Source organism: Seriola aureovittata, chromosome 10, assembly GCF_021018895.1.
Source record: "Seriola aureovittata isolate HTS-2021-v1 ecotype China chromosome 10, ASM2101889v1, whole genome shotgun sequence".
NCBI lineage: Eukaryota > Metazoa > Chordata > Actinopteri > Carangiformes > Carangidae > Seriola > Seriola aureovittata.
The window spans coordinates 25,767,860-25,784,372 of NC_079373.1; the positions used below are offsets into that span (position 1 = coordinate 25,767,860).

The 16,513-nt window shown below is 41.4% G+C and overlaps 2 protein-coding genes and 1 long non-coding RNA gene across 8 annotated transcripts in view; 1 reads left to right on the forward strand and 2 right to left on the reverse strand.

The window, feature by feature from the left end:
• LOC130176660 (uncharacterized) overlaps positions 1–16,513 on the forward strand; it is a 40,648-nt gene that overhangs the window by 521 nt on the left and 23,614 nt on the right. For 3 of the 4 annotated variants that reach the window (XR_008828903.1, XR_008828906.1, XR_008828905.1), the window contains exons 2-5: positions 288–649; positions 856–956; positions 2,494–2,551; positions 3,431–3,541. This is a non-coding gene — a long non-coding RNA (uncharacterized LOC130176660). Of the gene's footprint in view, positions 1–287; positions 650–855; positions 957–1,596; positions 1,702–2,493; positions 2,552–3,430; positions 3,542–16,513 lie in introns of all 4 variants that reach the window. The other variant, XR_008828904.1, reaches the window with a different exon arrangement.
• LOC130176657 (hyaluronidase-5-like) lies at positions 3,556–6,962 on the reverse strand. Of its 2 annotated transcripts, XM_056387866.1 has the most exons (5): positions 6,768–6,962; positions 6,563–6,650; positions 5,320–6,258; positions 5,069–5,158; positions 3,556–4,959 (listed from the first exon to the last, which is right to left on the reverse strand). In XM_056387866.1, exons 3-5 carry the CDS (start codon positions 6,244–6,246, stop codon positions 4,540–4,542), a joined length of 1,437 nt encoding a protein of 478 aa, XP_056243841.1. In that variant the 5' UTR covers positions 6,247–6,258; positions 6,563–6,650; positions 6,768–6,962; the 3' UTR covers positions 3,556–4,539. The 2 variants fall into 2 exon arrangements, with proteins under 2 accessions (XP_056243841.1, XP_056243840.1); XM_056387865.1 differs by having other exon boundaries at positions 6,563–6,962.
• Positions 12,568–16,462, reverse strand: LOC130176658 (hyaluronidase-like). 2 transcript variants are annotated; one of them, XM_056387868.1, is made up of 4 exons: positions 16,376–16,462; positions 14,422–15,346; positions 13,537–13,626; positions 12,568–13,021 (listed from the first exon to the last, which is right to left on the reverse strand). In XM_056387868.1, the coding sequence occupies exons 1-4, from the start codon at positions 16,411–16,413 to the stop codon at positions 12,692–12,694; spliced, it is 1,383 nt and encodes a 460-aa protein (XP_056243843.1). In that variant the 5' UTR covers positions 16,414–16,462; the 3' UTR covers positions 12,568–12,691. The 2 variants fall into 2 exon arrangements, with proteins under 2 accessions (XP_056243843.1, XP_056243842.1); XM_056387867.1 differs by lacking the exon at positions 16,376–16,462 and adding an exon at positions 16,300–16,375.

Genomic DNA, 16,513 nt, shown 5'->3' on the forward strand with positions numbered 1-16,513 from the left:
CAAATCAAAATGTTTTGTATGCATTAAATGTGTCAATATCAGTCAAGTTAAGCTCAATGTCTTTGTTTTAACTTAAGTGTCAAAACTAAGTTAGTTTGCAATGTGGGCAAAGAACCTGTAGCTTTACTTTTAAATGTCATCTTTGGTGGTTGTGCTGTAAAGGTGCAATATAAGATCTGGCCAGAACATTAGTTTAAAAAGTTAAAAAATGAATTAACACTATATCAACAGTGTGTGAAGCAGCCACAGTGACGATGTCATGATCAAGACCTCCATCTGTTTTTCAGTTATCTACTGAGATGAGCATGGTAACCAGCCAGCACCGACCTTCCCTGTGTTGTAATACCACTTTGTGACACTAGAGGCTGTGAGTCAGTGGAACGTCAAGTCTGCCCTCAGTCCCACGAAGAACAACAACTTCCGGCAGAGCTTGAAGTTAGCGTCACAGAAACACAGCAATGGCTGAAACCCCTAAAAGGTAATATTTATTGGTATCCCGCAGGACCGCTCCCGACAAGAAACCACGTTTAACAGCAAAGAAAAGAAGCAACACGAGTAAATCTCGGTGTGGCTTCCTACTGCTGGAGACGGCTCCTGAGAGGAAAGAGATGCGGTTTGATGCAGAGCTCGCAACTTTCCTGTTAGCCTGGTGAGTAGCATCATGTTGGCTCTTTAGCTAAAAGTATAATCAGTGCAATGACTGACAAACCGCACCGATAGAAAACATTTCAGGTGGTGCATATTCATATCTCTGCTCACAATTTATTATACTCGCACAACAGATCTAACATGTTTGAATATAAAGAACTTGTATGATCTAAGGGAATTGTCCTATCACATGTTTGTCTGTATCAGGACCAGAAGTCCAGTCTAATCATCACCAATGATGGACCAGCACCAGCCTTTTCTTCTGCATCCGGCCTCAGCAATCAACCACATTACATCAACACCTTGAGGTATTATCCCTGCACATGACAGATATTGTCTATACTGTGATCTTCTGCACATCCCCTAATCAATACCTTTTGCACATCTTGCCCAGCAGGAGTTTTGTCTAAAACACCTTTGTACATAGTTGTGTGGTATTGTTTTTATGTATGGATATTTTGACTTTTGCAATATTTTACCTTTTATTTCCTATGAATACTTTAATTGGATACTACACCAAGTCACATATCTTGTAAGTGAAAACCTACCAGGCAATAAACCTTATTTTCTGAGTCTGCCTTTGTGATGTCATCATCCCTTCCTCATGCTGCTATAGCCTGCCAAGGCCCATACATTTGCCATGCTGTATCCCCTTGCTGTCATAAATCTGCAAGTGTATGAAGGTTACAAATATTTTGATCCTGTTTTCATATATATATATTTAAAGATGACAAAGATGACAAAGACGGTAACTGAATCATTGTTAATTTACTGCACAGTTCTTTTTTCTTTTGTTTTAATTATATTCTTAAATTGCATTCACGATTGCACAGTGTAAAGACTGGACATTGACTGTTTCCCTGGTAAAAATGTTGTAAATAGTTTCCATTGGGCACAATGCTGTTACAGTATGTAAGAATTAATGTGTGCTTTCTTTTATTCTTGCAGCTTACATCATGTGCTGTGGTGCAGTGGATGGATGGGCATCGGTTGAGAAAACTAATGCCGTAACATCACAGGTCATCAGTTTCTCCTGAACCTCAAGTTCTATTAGTAAGTTATATGATAAGTTTATGACGCTACAGTGACTCACTGTCGCCTCTTGTGGAACAACAAAGTGGTGTCTTATTTCTGCCCCATTAACCCCATCACCATTCTGTTCAAAGGAATGCATTTTATGAAGCGTTGCTGTATATTGGGTAAACTTCAAATAAAGGTTTGAGTTGTTTTAGCATTTGTTATTGTCCTTGATTTTCAAAATATCAGGAACACCTCTCAGTATTGTGTTAGTTTATATACAGTGGTGTCCATAAGTATGATCAACCTTTGTAAATCTGCTTGAGAAATTCAAGTTTCTCAAAGGTTTGATTTGTTTTGGCATTTGTAAGTGTCCTTGATTCTTAGTTTTAATTCATATGTATTGGGTGAATCTGGATGAAACTAATGCGGTATAATGGTGATTATAGATATACAATAATAGACAATATATATGTGATTGCCACACCTGTTGTGAACCTGTGTTTGGCCACAGACTCTCTGCTCTTCTCAGACGTGCACATGATTTTTATTTATTTTTTATTGTCTTTCACTTGTGTTTAAGTTCTCCTCAGCTAAGAAAGGCCAGGTTTTTTGTTCCTGTGGTTTCTATTGATTATTTGAATTATGATTTTAATATGAAAGAAAATTAAATCATTAATCAGTGTTTTTGGTTATTGATCATGTTTCAGCATCAATCTCAAACGTGCACGTAAAAAACCTGAGGAGCACGTGTAAGGGAAAAGATCAATTGTCTGTTTCATTGAACACATCATCACAAACCTGACAGAGCTCTGCCTCCCCCTGCAGGACAACAACACACACTGCAACTCAGACTGTGAGTGTGAGCTCCTGCAGCACAGCCGAGGTAAACTCTGGTTTTAATATCAGCTGTAATTTTCTTTTTTGTGTGTGTCAGACGCAATCCTCCGGTCTCTGATTACACCTGAACACATCATCACCACAGTTTAGCACCACATCATTGATAAGCGTTAGAGCGTCTGGGCTGTGTGATCAGAAGAGAGAGAGGGAGCGAGTGTGTTTAAAGGGGATGGAAGTAGCAAATGTGATTGGCCACAAGTGTCACATCCTCCAACACACCCACCTATTATACATGATAATTTATTCTCTCTAATCCCGCTCCTCATCCAAGTTAGGGTTGAATCAATTCATTCACAATCAGCTTCTGTTTCCCAGGAAAAATACTTGTCGAGTCGTGGGGTTTTATTGTTCGTGTACGTGTGTTTTTGTATGTTGAAGACACCCGAACATTAAAACTACCACACAGCTGTTACAGATGAAGCCTGACACCAAATATCTTTTGACTAAAAGAATGAATCACATGAGTGTGTTTTATTCATTTACCTCAAAGACAGTCAACTTTCAGGAACTGTTGACCTTCTAAAATAAATATTTCCTCATAATCCAAAGAATATGAAAGAATAACATGATAAACTCAGTCATGGCAGCAGATCCTCTGAAACATCCAAAACAGTTACACAAGTCAGGGATTGTCCAAAGTGACAGAATCTACAATACCAAGTTCCCTCTGTGTGTGTGTGTGTGTGTGTGTGTGTGTGTGTGTGTGTGTGTGTGTGTGTGTGTGTGTGTGTGTGTGTGTGTGTGTGTGTGTGTGTGTGTGTGTGTGTGTGTGTATGTGTGTATAGTCAGTGTTTCCTGTGAAGGATTAATAACACAAAGAGGAAATTTCATAATGAAAACACTGGATTCCTGGTTTCTTCCGCAGATCCTCCTTCCTCTCCACCACTGTCCCTCTCTCTCTGCCATCTAGTGGTCGTCTGTGTGTACTGCATTTCCACCATGCTGATGGTGTCTACCTACTGCAGCAGGAGAACAGGTACACACACACACACACACACACACACACACACTGTCTTCCTTCAGTGCGCCCACTAGTGACCAAATGTGTGATGTAAAGGAATCTAGAACGAGAGATGAGCTGAAGATAAAATCTAACAGCCCTCGCAGGCAGCAAGATTAATTATGCTTTACAACAACAATTCAAATTGGAATTTTGTGGAAGGTAAAATCCGTCTTAGATTTGTAGGTGGTTTTGGTTTTTTTTGTCCAGGCTTTTCTTCCCTTCAGGGACAAAGAAAGACGTCACAGTCCTGCTTCAAATAAACTGGAACCAAATGTCTATTCTCTGGCTTTCGGCCATCTCTCACTTGTTTGATGCCGGGGAAGAAAAATATCCAGCGGCGACATTTTAGTATAACCACATGCACTTCCTGAGACGTGATACAACCCTTAACTACATCCATATTTCTTAACTCTGTAAGTTCAACTATTTCGCTAAATTGTTATCCAGTAAATAAGCCCTTACTTTATATCCTGACATTAAAACTTCAGTTCAGTCGCTTTGATTCTGATGCAGCAACATTTAGACCTGACGATGGCACCAGATGAAAAGTTATTACAGTTCATCCTGAGGGCGACGCGAACGTCTGAACAGAGTTTCATGGCAACTAATCCAATCACTTAAAACACATTTCAATCTGACCCAAACATGTCAATCTCCTGGTGGCATAATAATAATATTGTTATTATTGTTGTTATTCTTATTATAACGATGATAAAACGTAATACCAGGCTTCTCTCCTTCTCCGGTGAAACCATCTGACATCAACGTTCATACGATGTGTTAAGTTACTATTTAATGATAACAACTACAGACCTCCTCTAACAGGTTCATCCAGCCATGAATGTAACTGAATTTAAAATATTGAATTCAAAATAATTAAAACACAGTCAGAAATACGAGACACGAAGAAGCTGAAATAACCGTGTAATTGTCCTCTACATCCTGCATCACATGTATCAGGTTTGTGCTGGTTAGATATTGATCCAGACATACGTCAGACAGAGTAGTGTCATGACCAGCAGGAGGGGGCGGGGCCTGTCAGCACCTCGACTCCTCCTGGTGAAGACGGCCTCTTGGATGACGTTGATCGTCAGCGGCAACCTGCAAGGCTCCTCGCTGTAGCACATGCAGTCAAAGCTGTGGTCGAACCAGTTGATGTCGTCCTGTGAAAGGCCGCCGCTCACGGTGAGCGGGCCGCCGCGGCGCTGCCTCTGGATCCGGTACCGACGTGGGTCGAGGTGCAGGAAGACGTCGTCGTCCCAGCGCTTTCTCACACAGCGACCTCGGCCCTGGCAGAGCGCCTGGCTGCAGAGATGCGTGGCCGTTGAGACGTTCACGATGTACGGGTTCATGACTTGCTCCAGGTGACGTCGAGCGTCGAAGCAGGAGTCCTACAGGATTGTGGGATGTTGAGTCAGTCCGTTGTTTTTAAGTAAAGTTGCAAACAGACAAATAAATTTCAAACCTTCCCAGAAACTACAGAGTGACGTCACTTTGTACCTCAGTATCTGTGACGTTCATGTCGCCCCAGGAAACGACGCCAGCGGCGCCAAGAGCAGCGGCTTCTCCAATGGTGTTGACCAGATCAAACTGTGAAAATATGACAGCCAGCCAATCAGAGAAGAGCAGGAAATGGGCTCCAACACAGTCATGTGCATTGATAAACCCCAACAATGACGATCAAAACTAAAATAACCTTACGATAAATAACCAACATGAAAACTGTAAACTCTAACGAGGTTTTTTCTGACCTCTGACATGTAGTCGTCGATGCTGTCCTTGTACACTGGTCGGATGTAAGCGTAGACAGGGATGGAGTAGGAGCTGTTTGGGAGTGATGACACCCTAATGGCCTCCTGGATTCGATGGCGAACGAACATCCGGGCCTGTTGGGAGTCCCTGAGCGTCAGCTCCAGGTAGATGGAGGGAAAGAGCGCCGTGGAGTCTCTCCAGAGCCACAGCAGCTCATCGTTCCTGTCCTTCTCGATGGCAGGGCACTCTCCGGTGAAGCCTGCCATGTCTTGGTTGTAGTCGTAGTTGTAGCAGTCGGGGTACAAGTAGTAGCCCCAGAGTCTGTTGGGCCTCAGCCTCTTCCCGATGCGGATGGAGCGGAGGAAGTACCTCATGGCGGCGCGTTCAAACACAATCTTCGCCCGGTCTTCCGCCTCGTTGTCGGACAATGTCGCATTTTTCTTCTTGACTGTTTCGATGGAGATCTGACGGTAGATGTCTTTGCTGCCCCAGTTTCGGACCCACTGTGGCCTCCACTCCTCAAAGTCGAGCACAGCGAGGCCTGGCTGGTCACTGGGGATATAGTACTCGATGTCGTCCTCTGCCAGCTCGTGGTGCTCCTGCAGGTCTATCAGCTGCGGCAGACCCTCGTCATACATCTCCCCCGTGTCTTCGTCCACGTAGGGGAAGATGCCGAAGCGGTCAGTGTAGAATATGGAGATGCTCTGGTTGGTCGCCGTTTTCAACGTGCTGCTGACAAAGTGGAAGTAGGAGAGGTCGAGGGGCATGGCAAAGCGGATGTCGCACAGCTCGGTCGGGGCGTTCCACATGAAGAGGAAGGGGTGACCGGGACGGATGGGAGGGTCCGTCCTGGGTAAGGCCCGGCCGGAGCTCAGCAAGGCCAACATGGTGATGAAGACGGAGAACTGCAGTTTGACTCGGTTCATTTTGGATCTGATCTGTGAGGGAAAGCAAACGCAAACATCGGAAAAATTAAGGTCCAAATAAGTTCCTTCTGTTTCTACTTTCAGAGTTGTAGCTCAAACTTTACTTTCTACTTTCGTCAAAGTTCTCACAACAACAAACTAATTGTCACCAGTTCAATTCAGTTCAGTAAATTTGAACACATATAAAGCTCTTATTACAGTCTCATGTTGTACTGACGATTTCTTCGAACTCACAGGACATTATTTTTAGCCATGCTAGCTAGTAGCTTTGTGGATGACGGTGTTGGTTGGTCGGTGACCATGGTAAATGTCATACCTGCTACACATCACAGCAGGTTAGCATTGTCGACCTCGCAGAGCTGCTAGCGTGGTGGTAGACTCTCAGTCCTGTTTCTACATTGAAGCTAATGAAAAAGAGCGTGAAACTGTGCAGAGCTGGAATCTTTACAGACGTAAAGGATTTGAAGCTGGTTGTATATGTGCAGAGAGGGTGATGGCCTGACACCTGTTGAGCAGCTTACCTGGTTCAACGTGAAGAGAGAGCAGATGTTTGAGGTGTTAGCAAAGATGAAAAAGCAGCAGGAAAGCACATTTTGAGTTTAAATGTTGCATTCTGACGTCGTCGTGGCAACAAATTTTGCATTTTTTCTTGTTATTTTTTTTAAGTGAAGCTGAATGAGATTCAGTAATTATGATTGTACCGTTTACACCTGTGTTTCTACCGACTTGTCAACATGTCGTCATCATCAGAAGCAGCTTGACCAAAGACCGAACACATCTACCCACTGAACTGAATTTCATATGGCTCATCAAACTGTGACTTAAAGATACTGCAGATGGTTTTTTTTAATCACGATAATGATACAAAATGTAGTGAAGGTTCATCAGACTATTTAACTATAAAACTGAATTCACCAATAAATAATATTATTAGTTGGGTAAATAAAGTCGAGTCAAAAGGAATAGACCTACAGCTTTAAATACTTTTTTTTAAAAGCAAAAAGCTTAAATTTTTCCCTTTAATACCAATCAGTTGATAAATGAACATGAATTAAAATTTATTTTATTTTATTTTTTATTTTAATTTTTCAGTTTATCATTTACTAGTTTTACTTTGTTTCAGCATTTTTATTTTATTCATTGTTGTATTAGATAGATAGATAGATAGATAGATACTTTATTTATCCCCTAGGGGAAATTCATGTGGCCATTATAATAAAAACAGTTAATAACAAATGAACAATAATATTTATATTAGTCCATTTCCTTCGGCGGAGGTGTTGTTGTGTTGTATAGCCTAATGGCAGTTATTATATTATTAACTTCACTTTTATTAATAAATTTGAGGTTAGAACAAAAGTATAAAATAGATTTACTTCTACACTCTTTTCAATTTAATTATTGAATCACTAGGATTAGTGTTATTTATTTATGTATTAATTTTATATTTCTGAATTGTAAACCTTTTATTACAATTTTATTGTATTTATTTTAAGAAAAGTTACTAGTACTAGTTTCAGTTCTCCATTTTCTCCAGTTTTTAAATTTCCCACAGCACCAACAAATGTATTTAATGAACAGTTATTTCTTAGTTTTGCCAGTTGTTTTAATTTTTTATTTTACAGCCCAAGTTAAGACATGGAGCTGGAAGGTAGCAGTGACACGGCACTAAATGTCCCGACTTCAGGAAGATTTATGTGTTTTTAATATCCTGAGGACCAAGAGCTGACTCAATAATGTTTTGGATTTTCCTTTGTTGCATAATAACAGATGAAATATTTCACGTCAGCTGCTTCAGACTGTGACCGTGTTGTTCTCATTTCGTGGCAGCAACGAACCAGCAACGAAACAAAGCTGCTGAATTTTTCCTGATTATCAAAAAGTGAAATGTCAGTGGGAACTACATTCCCCCTCCCTCACCCACCTGAGAAGCAGCAGCTCCAGCAGAGATTCTCTGTCGGGCAAATGCAACAGACTCAGCATTTAATTACTGGATTATTTAAAGACTGGGAAAAATATCAACTTCTGCTGTTTGAAAATGAAGAGATGATGTTGTGGAAATCTCCTTCTCCTTTACCACAGTCATGAACAGTTTATCAGCCACAGAGGGATTAATACGAAGTTACATGAGAGCACATGTATGATGGTATAAATCTTTCTCTTTACAATAAGATTTTCCACCATGATGCGAATAGAGTAATAACAGTATTCTGGACAAAAAAAACCAAAAAACATAACAGATAACACATTACCACCAAATAAAGTTAAACTAATAAACTCTTTAAACTTACTGTAACAGCCTGGAGACGATCTCAGTCAGATGCCAGATCATAATCTCAGCTCTGATGTTTAATTACATGACCAAATATTTATATAAAAAATATCAAAAAGTGCAGAAGACCATCTACAACTGCTTTTATGTCTCCCCTAATGTTAACATGACCACATGGTTTGTTTCACGTCACCTGTTTACCTATTTATTTTAAATGCATATGAAATGGGTTTAACATTTAAATGTAAGCTTTTCTTAATCAGGTTCATCTTATTGAGGTCAAGATTTATTTTTACAAGACAGACCTGAGAACAGCAGAGAGAGAGAGAGAGAGAGAGAGAGAGAGAGGAAGGCTGATGTAGCTCCACACTCAGAATCAATGACAATTAATCACTAAATAGATTCAAAGTTAAAAGTTTAAAATGCGTCTCAACACGTGAACTGACTTGACTGAGCTGCAGCTAGTTGGTCAGCAGAACACATGGCTGATATTTGTTATTTATTTATTTATTTATTCATTTATGCGTGTTATTCACTTTCCCCCATCAGCCAACATCTGTGCAGATGCTGTGGTGTGATTCTGGCATCGGTGTCTGATAATATCGACTCTCTTGTTTCCATGAGGCTGAAAACACAAAGAGCAAATTGACACCAGACACGTTACAGATGCAACAGATTCACTTTGTTCTAATTATAGTTCACAGTCTCCCGCGGTTAAATCTGTGTGGGAGAAAACACTGTCTCATCTGCACTCTGGAGCATTTATACAGCCTATTATTTTACTGTCTTTTCTGATTGATTGATTGATTGATTGATTACACCTTCTTTCACCTGCTCTGCTGCCTGACCAACAGTATGGACTAACAGTATAAGACAGACTGTCTGCGCTGACAGTTTTACACTCTGCACAGTGTTAACATTAGTATCTTTATGAGGTCACAGGATCTGATGTGTAACTGCAGTATCTTTGTCTCCAGGCAGATTACATGCAACCGCTCAGCCTGACAGTTTTATGATTTCTGTGTTTTCTGAACTCGACCTCGGTAATGTTTAAGGTTAAACTTTTCGGAAAACACCAGTAAACCTTTGGACCCACATGAGACAGTTAAACGAGACGTCTTTAACCGAGCACCAACCTGCTTTGGGGTCCAACTTCCCGCCGTCCAAACTGCTCGCTCAGTGAGATCCTGAAATTACTACCTGTTGCTCGTTAACACTACCTTCACCCTCCTCTGGGAGTCTAAACAGCTGCTCTTTAAATAAGCCGCTACAGGAGCTTGAACACCTGTGGAAACTTGTCAGAGATTGGCAGCCCTCAGGTGTTCTGGTTTTCTCTGGGATGTCCTGATGTTTTCCTCGGCTGAGGGCGCGCTCCCTCGATCCTGCTCGGACAGAAGATATCTGAGGAAGCTCCGGGATGTGGACAATGTGTGGACACCCTGCCACTCATATTTGAGGCCTCTGTCCGGACACGCAGAGGAATGTGAGAGTGAGAGTTTGAACTTGGTCAGCTGTGGTTGGAAATGTACTGAGCTGAAGGAAATCCACCTGGTTTCATCATCAGAGCCATGAATCATATGAAGAGCAGGCTCTGCCGGTTGAATCACACGTTATCAACCTGTGCTGGAAAACAGAATAATATCAACTGGTTTTTCAACTGGATTTTATCAGGAAGTGTCTAAAGAGGTTTAACTCTGACTCAGCCAGAAGAATGACTTACTGTCAGTTCACACAAAATCACTAGAGTCACTGTAGCGAGTTGTTTTTCTTTTCTTTTAAAGATTGTTTAACTGGGTAGCAAATTTATGCAATCCATATTTTTCACATGGGCACCTATGCGGGAAACTTTAGAAAACACTCTCTGAGAAGGACCACACAGTGTATTTCCACATATTAATTAATTAGGCCATTAATTCAAAAAATATGTTTCATGTCTTAATGCAAAGCAAAAAAATACATCTTTATCTTTCTGTCTGTGCTTGTGTGTTACACTTTATAGAATGGCCATTATATCCTCTTTGGCTTTTATTTTGAAATATTTACCTTTACTTCCGTTTCACCTGACTACCTTTCTTCAGTCTTCAGTTCATGAAGGAAAAATTGAAGAAAAAAGGAATTTGTAAACACCAGAATTGGACCGTTTCTTCAAATTTGATGTTCTTGTTTTTTGAAAAAAGAAAAAGAGCTCTGTTTTTGTTTGTGTATCATCAAATAATCCATAATTAATTTGTAATTTAAAAACATAAAAAACCAAAACATAAAAAACATTTTTGTTGTCAGAATCAAAACAATGAAAAACCAAAATCAAAATGGTCCGTTTTTGATTTTTTCAATTCCTTTTATCATTTTGTTTCATTTTAATTCTAAACAAAAAACTAAATGATGTGATCTGTTCGTTTTTATTTTTGCAAACAAAAAGCCAGAAAACCAAAATTTTAAAAAATAGTCCAGTTTTGGTTTTTACAAATTCACTTTTTCATTTCACGTTGGCGAGAAACAGTAGAACGGTGGACAGACAGGAAGAGGAAGTGAAGTGTAAAAAAAGTCAAAATAAAAGCCAAGAGGACATAGAGGTGTAACATTAACAAGCACAGGATCTAAATACCAGGGTCATGTTAGAAGATGGATGTAAGAGTGAATGAATGAATGTGACGCAGTCCGTCTTCAGATGCAGCCTTCGAACAGGAAGTCCCCCTGAGTTGAGACACAGCAGTGGTCATGTGATCTCCGCCATTGTTGTTGTGAGTTTTTCCTCTTCACTGATGTGTGGTGAACTTATAGAGCAAAAACAAATATGCTGAACTTTGACCCCAAGTTGACATTTTGGTGCTTTTAACACCTGGAATTGATGTGTGACATGTATCAGGATGCGTCACCGTTAGCTTGCAGGAAGGTGTGGAGATGCGTGACCTTTTGACTGATTTATTTTCTTCAGAACGAGGTCATGCCTTACAGGCATTTGCAACTGGCTGAGGTCTGAATCCCATGCGAGTCTGACCACGTCTCCCGGGAAAAGCTCGCTCAGCGTCGTAGCCTCCTCTTCAGGCTGTCCTTCATAAACTACATTAAAAAGCCACAGTGTCAACAAGACCAGCCAGAGGTTTGAAAAACAACATTTTGAACCCTGGATGACAAATGATCACTCATGCACTCGTTCACTGTTCTCTATGTACGTTGACCGATCCTTGACCCCACCCTGCCCCGAAGCTCCCTATTCTTTCCCGCACATCAGCAGAATTAAGACAACAGCTCTTTTTTGATCAAATTGAGACATAATGTCTGAACATTATTCAGGTGTGCCTCTGCCACGACCTTGTTGTTGTACATGCTGTAGTTGTAACACACCCAAATGGAAAGGATCCATCACTAATGTAATTAATTGTGAACATTTCTTGCTAAGACAAGTCAAAGTGTCTGTGGCGAGAGAGGTCTGATACTCCTGATACTGGTTTTGTGTTTCCTGCTCACCTCCGGCATCCGGCCAAAAAACCAGAAGTCGGCAACAGCAGCAGAACCAGGGCAGAGTTCAGTCCGATAAGGTCAAACAAAAGGTCAAACTACCTTCATACTTCGGTTTGATCCTTAATATTTTATTAAAATATTAAGTTCTGATGGTGTGACTGATGTTTCTAGTATTTCTCTTATCTCAGATTTGTCTTGTTGTCATGGGGGGGTTTGACTCGAACTTGTCTCAGACTTGTGGGCACATTGACTTTGACTTGTTTCGGACTCGTCAGTGTCGTAGACGATTTTACTCTGACCTGTCTGTGAAGAGTAATTTAGAGGACCAGTGTGTAGGATTTTAGCGGCATCTAGTGGTGAGGTTGCAGACTGCAACCAGCTGAATATCCCTCCCCTAGCACCACGTATTTATTTTGTTTGCCACGCCTCGTAAGTATCTAGAAGAATCTACGGTGGCCTTTGTCTCCCTCCTCTTAATAGTATTTTTTTTTAGTGCAGTTTGTCAGTCAAACCAAAGAAAATGCAAAACATTGTTTTTGCAAAGCATTTATTAAGCCAAGTCAATTCAATTAAAATTGTATAATTAACACACATGGCTGCAGTAATCTAGACAGAGTTTAATGAAATTACAAATTGTTGTTTTAACTGCATGAATGACATGAAGATCATAATCAGCGGACACCTCTGGAGACATTTTACTTTCCTCTCTGATTAAACCCAGATGAGTTTGATTTTGGTCGGATGCACCAGATTTGGGGAACACCTCGACCCTGCGTAGCACTGACAGGTGAAGTTTTCAGCCCAGGCGTTGAGGTCGGTAGCGGAGGGTAGACCGATCGCCACGTACTTCCTGTTGGCCCGCAGGAGGCTGAAGTAGGCGGGGTTAAGGTGCAGGTAATGGGAGGAGTCGTACATCTTCCTGACGCAGCGGCCCTTCCCCTGGCACAGGACCTCGCTGCAGAGCATGGCGGCCGCCGTCACGTTAGCGATGTACGGGTTGAAGGTGGACGACAGGTACTCGGACAGAGACTGACAGGCAGCCTGCAGGGAGGGGGCGGGGTTTACAAGTGAAACATTTAACTTTAATATGACTAAAAAGTAAAAAGTTAAGTTAAAATATTAAAGTGCAAATAAAATGAAAAAATAGATCAAAATAAATAAATTAAAAGGGAGATTTTTGACGTATTTTTTCTTCCTTTCATTTATAACAAAATAAATAATAAATCTAAGAATGCTACTATATATAAAAATTCAGCCGGACAGTGATAGAATAAAACAGTGGGCTAAAGCTAAAAGCAAGTGGCAATATGTTTTTCACACATCTCATCAAGAGATAAGAAATAAGTTTGCGCCACAGCCATCACTTCCTCCTAAAACAGGAAACAGTCAGTTGAGTTATTTGCTAATTAACGTCTGTTCATCTGTGTTCCTGTTTTCAGACCCATGAGCGTTGCATGGAAGCGTGCTGCAAACACACACAGACACTTTAAAGGTCCTTAAACGACTGGGAGCCAACCAGTCCAACCAGTGATTAACCCTCAGGAGGCTGTGGTTACCTTGTTGTTGTAGTCTCTGGTTCCTCCCCAAATCACGACCCCCGAAGCTCCCAGAGCTGCAGACTCCCCGACAGTGCTCACCAGGTCCATCTGGAAGACAACGAAACGCACAGGAGATTTGTCAGGAGATTATAAATATTATAATTAATTATAAATATAATATGTGCGAAAATCCCATTTAAAACTGAAATATAAAGCAATTAGTTCTATTGTTAATTAGTATAACAGGCTCAACTCATGTAAACAATTCATGTTATTTAAATAACTAATTTTGTTACTTTTTTGTTTATTTTTAACTGCAGCTTGTTCATTATATCAGTATATTGGAAACATTTAGACATTTGCAGAATAACATGTTTGTTCCATGTGTTAATAATCATTGGATTTATGAACACATGATAATAGCAGTCACATGGACGGTAATCATAATGTAGGTTATTTATTTACTCAAGAAATAAACTGTACCCAAGATTAAAGCATCAGCTGCCAACAAGAAACCTAATTAACACAACTTCAACTCAACTCGATCAGTGGCCTGATAACAGAAGTTTCATAGGCCAAAAAAAATTGCCACACAAACGTTTTCGAGATGAGATGATTGACAGAAATAATAATTCGACATATCTCTTCAGCTGATTTGACAAATGTTAATTTAACTGCTTCGAGCAAACGACCTCAGCTTCTGTGTTGACGAGACAGATACGTGAGTCACTGGTGAGCAAAACCAACTCCCCCCAAGGACGCCACGTTATACTGAAGGAAGAGGGGAAACTAAATTGACATTCAGTCCAATTATCAGGCTCCTGAAATCTTAGAAGGACCTGAACTCGTCTAAATTGAAGAACCGAACGTTAGTTTTCAAGTAACATGACAAATCAGACTAACCAGACTCTGGAACTTCTGCGTCTGATCCCGGTACAGAGGCCTGGAGTAGACGTAGACTGGAACTGTATATGGACGTTTAGGCAGCGCCGCCACCCTCAGCGCCTCCTGGACACGGTTGCGGACGTACAGTGCGGCCCGGGGGGAGTTCCTCAGAGTCGGGTGGAGGTAGATGGAGGGGAAGAGGGCGGTGCTGCGCGCCCACAGCCACAGCATCTGGTTATTCTGCTTCTGGGTCTTCTTGGAGCACTTCCCCGTGTAGCCGGGCTTCTCCCAGCCGTAGTTGAAGCAGTCAGGGAACAGGTAGAAACCCCAGCGGCGGCTCGGACGCTCGCCGTTGCCCAGGCTGATGGTCCTCTCCATGAAGCGCCGACTGGCGTGCTGGAACTGGCTCTTGGCCAATTTGTAAATTTGTTTTGATGATAAAAAGGGGGCCACCTGCAGGGCGTGAGTGATAGACAGCCTCTGATAAATACGCTTCATTCCCCAGTTCTGCTCCCACAGGGGGCGCCAGGACTCCCAGTCGATGACAGCCAGCCCAGGAGAGGAATCCTGGGAGATGTGGTGATCTATCTGACTCTGGGCCTTGGCCAGATGCTCCGTCAGGTTGCCGTTTTGGGGGATCCCGCCTCGGTAGATCTTGCGCTTGATGGTGTCGACCATTGGGTAGAGGCCGAGGTGGTCCTGGTAGAAGATGGTGAGGAACTGACCGGGCGTGTCAGCAGGCGTGGTCACCGCCTGAAAGGCCTCGGTGTCCAGCGGAATGTGGAGTCTTCGACACTGGTCGGTGGGGGCGTTCCAAATGGCCACGAAGGGGTGGTCATGGATCAGCGGCGGCTCGGTATTTGGCAAGGCGACGCCGGTGGTGAAAGATATGATGATACAGAGGTTAATGCAGGACAGGAAGGGCGTGGCCATTATGATGGCTCTGGACAAATACAAGACAAAGACAAAGACAAATAAACAAACAAGGCTCAGTCCATGATACCATCACCCTATCCACTCTGTATCCATGTACACATCCTCCGACATCCTCTGACTGTGCGTCAACACTGCTGCAGACTTGTGATTTTCCACTTCCTGTTAACATCAGTGCGAATATATATGCAGGAAAAATATACATTTCCTGATGACGACAACTTTTCAACCATCACTTTGTCGCAGCAAGTTTATTTGATTTGTCTAAATGGTCTCTACAAGTTCATGTCTTAATGTCAGTCTGCATCAGACCAGTTTGAGGGATGTCATGTGACTTACTGGTGAAAGGTCGTTGCAAGTATCTTAATAATTTAGAGCTAAATACCAGCTAATATTTTTGGAAAATTTGACAAAAGTTTCCAGGAAATTATCTGGAAAACACAGGACCTGTAAAAAAAAGCATTACCAAATGTTTTAATATTTGCAGATGATGCAGTCATATTCATTCTCTGCACCCTGGGTTTGGAATAACTCACTGTCTTCAAACGCCACATTCAAAACATGTTCCATGGGGAATATAACTGTTGTAGATTATCAAACTCCCTCCTCTGTAGTCATAGTGAATTAACATCATCCGCATGTATGTGAATGATGTTAATTCATGTGTTAACTACTGTTCACAGTTAATGTATCTCAAGAGACTTCCTGGTTAATTCCTTCCTGGTAAAACCAAATAAATTAGTAAATTAATAAAATAACGGATTAGAATAATCTTCCAACTGTCAGCCTTGTGATGTCAAATCAAAACTCCACTGAATAAAGATAAAAAATTACACCTAGTATAAACTATTTCTTATTTCCCAAAGACTCAACATTTTGTTGTCACCTCATAATCTCAGTATCGCAAATCAGCACAAACTTTAAAACTCCGGTGACTCCAGAGTAAATCCAGTAATCTCTTACCTGACAGGTGATATCTGAGTTTTAAATAGTTTTACAGTATTTTCCATATTTTTTGCAACATGTCATCAGTTCCTACCTGCTGCTCTCTTTGGTGACCTGTGAAGGACTGTTCATTGTTTCTGAACTTCTCTGTTTTTTTGCTGCTTCATGTGTCGGAGGAAACTGTTTCACCACCGATCGATCATTATCTGGTCGATGACCTGATGTTTGGCCC

What these genes read in the sequence shown, in the direction of transcription:
- LOC130176657 (XM_056387866.1), bottom strand. Translation starts at nt 6,246, where the DNA reads ATGAACCGAGTCAAACTGCAGTTCTCCGTCTTCATCACCATGTTGGCC. An exon ending in TCGACGACTACATGTCAGAG is followed by an intron (nt 5,159 to 5,319) that starts GTCAGAAAAAAC and finishes ATATTTTCACAG; the next exon opens with TTTGATCTGGTCAACACCAT. An exon ending in TGAACGTCACAGATACTGAG is followed by an intron (nt 4,960 to 5,068) that starts GTACAAAGTGAC and finishes ACAATCCTGTAG; the next exon opens with GACTCCTGCTTCGACGCTCG.
- LOC130176658 (XM_056387867.1), bottom strand. Translation starts at nt 16,346, where the DNA reads ATGGAAAATACTGTAAAACTATTTAAAACTCAGATATCACCTGTCAG. An exon ending in ACTCAGATATCACCTGTCAG is followed by an intron (nt 15,347 to 16,299) that starts GTAAGAGATTAC and finishes GTATTTGTCCAG; the next exon opens with AGCCATCATAATGGCCACGC. An exon ending in CGCAGAAGTTCCAGAGTCTG is followed by an intron (nt 13,627 to 14,421) that starts GTTAGTCTGATT and finishes GTTGTCTTCCAG; the next exon opens with ATGGACCTGGTGAGCACTGT.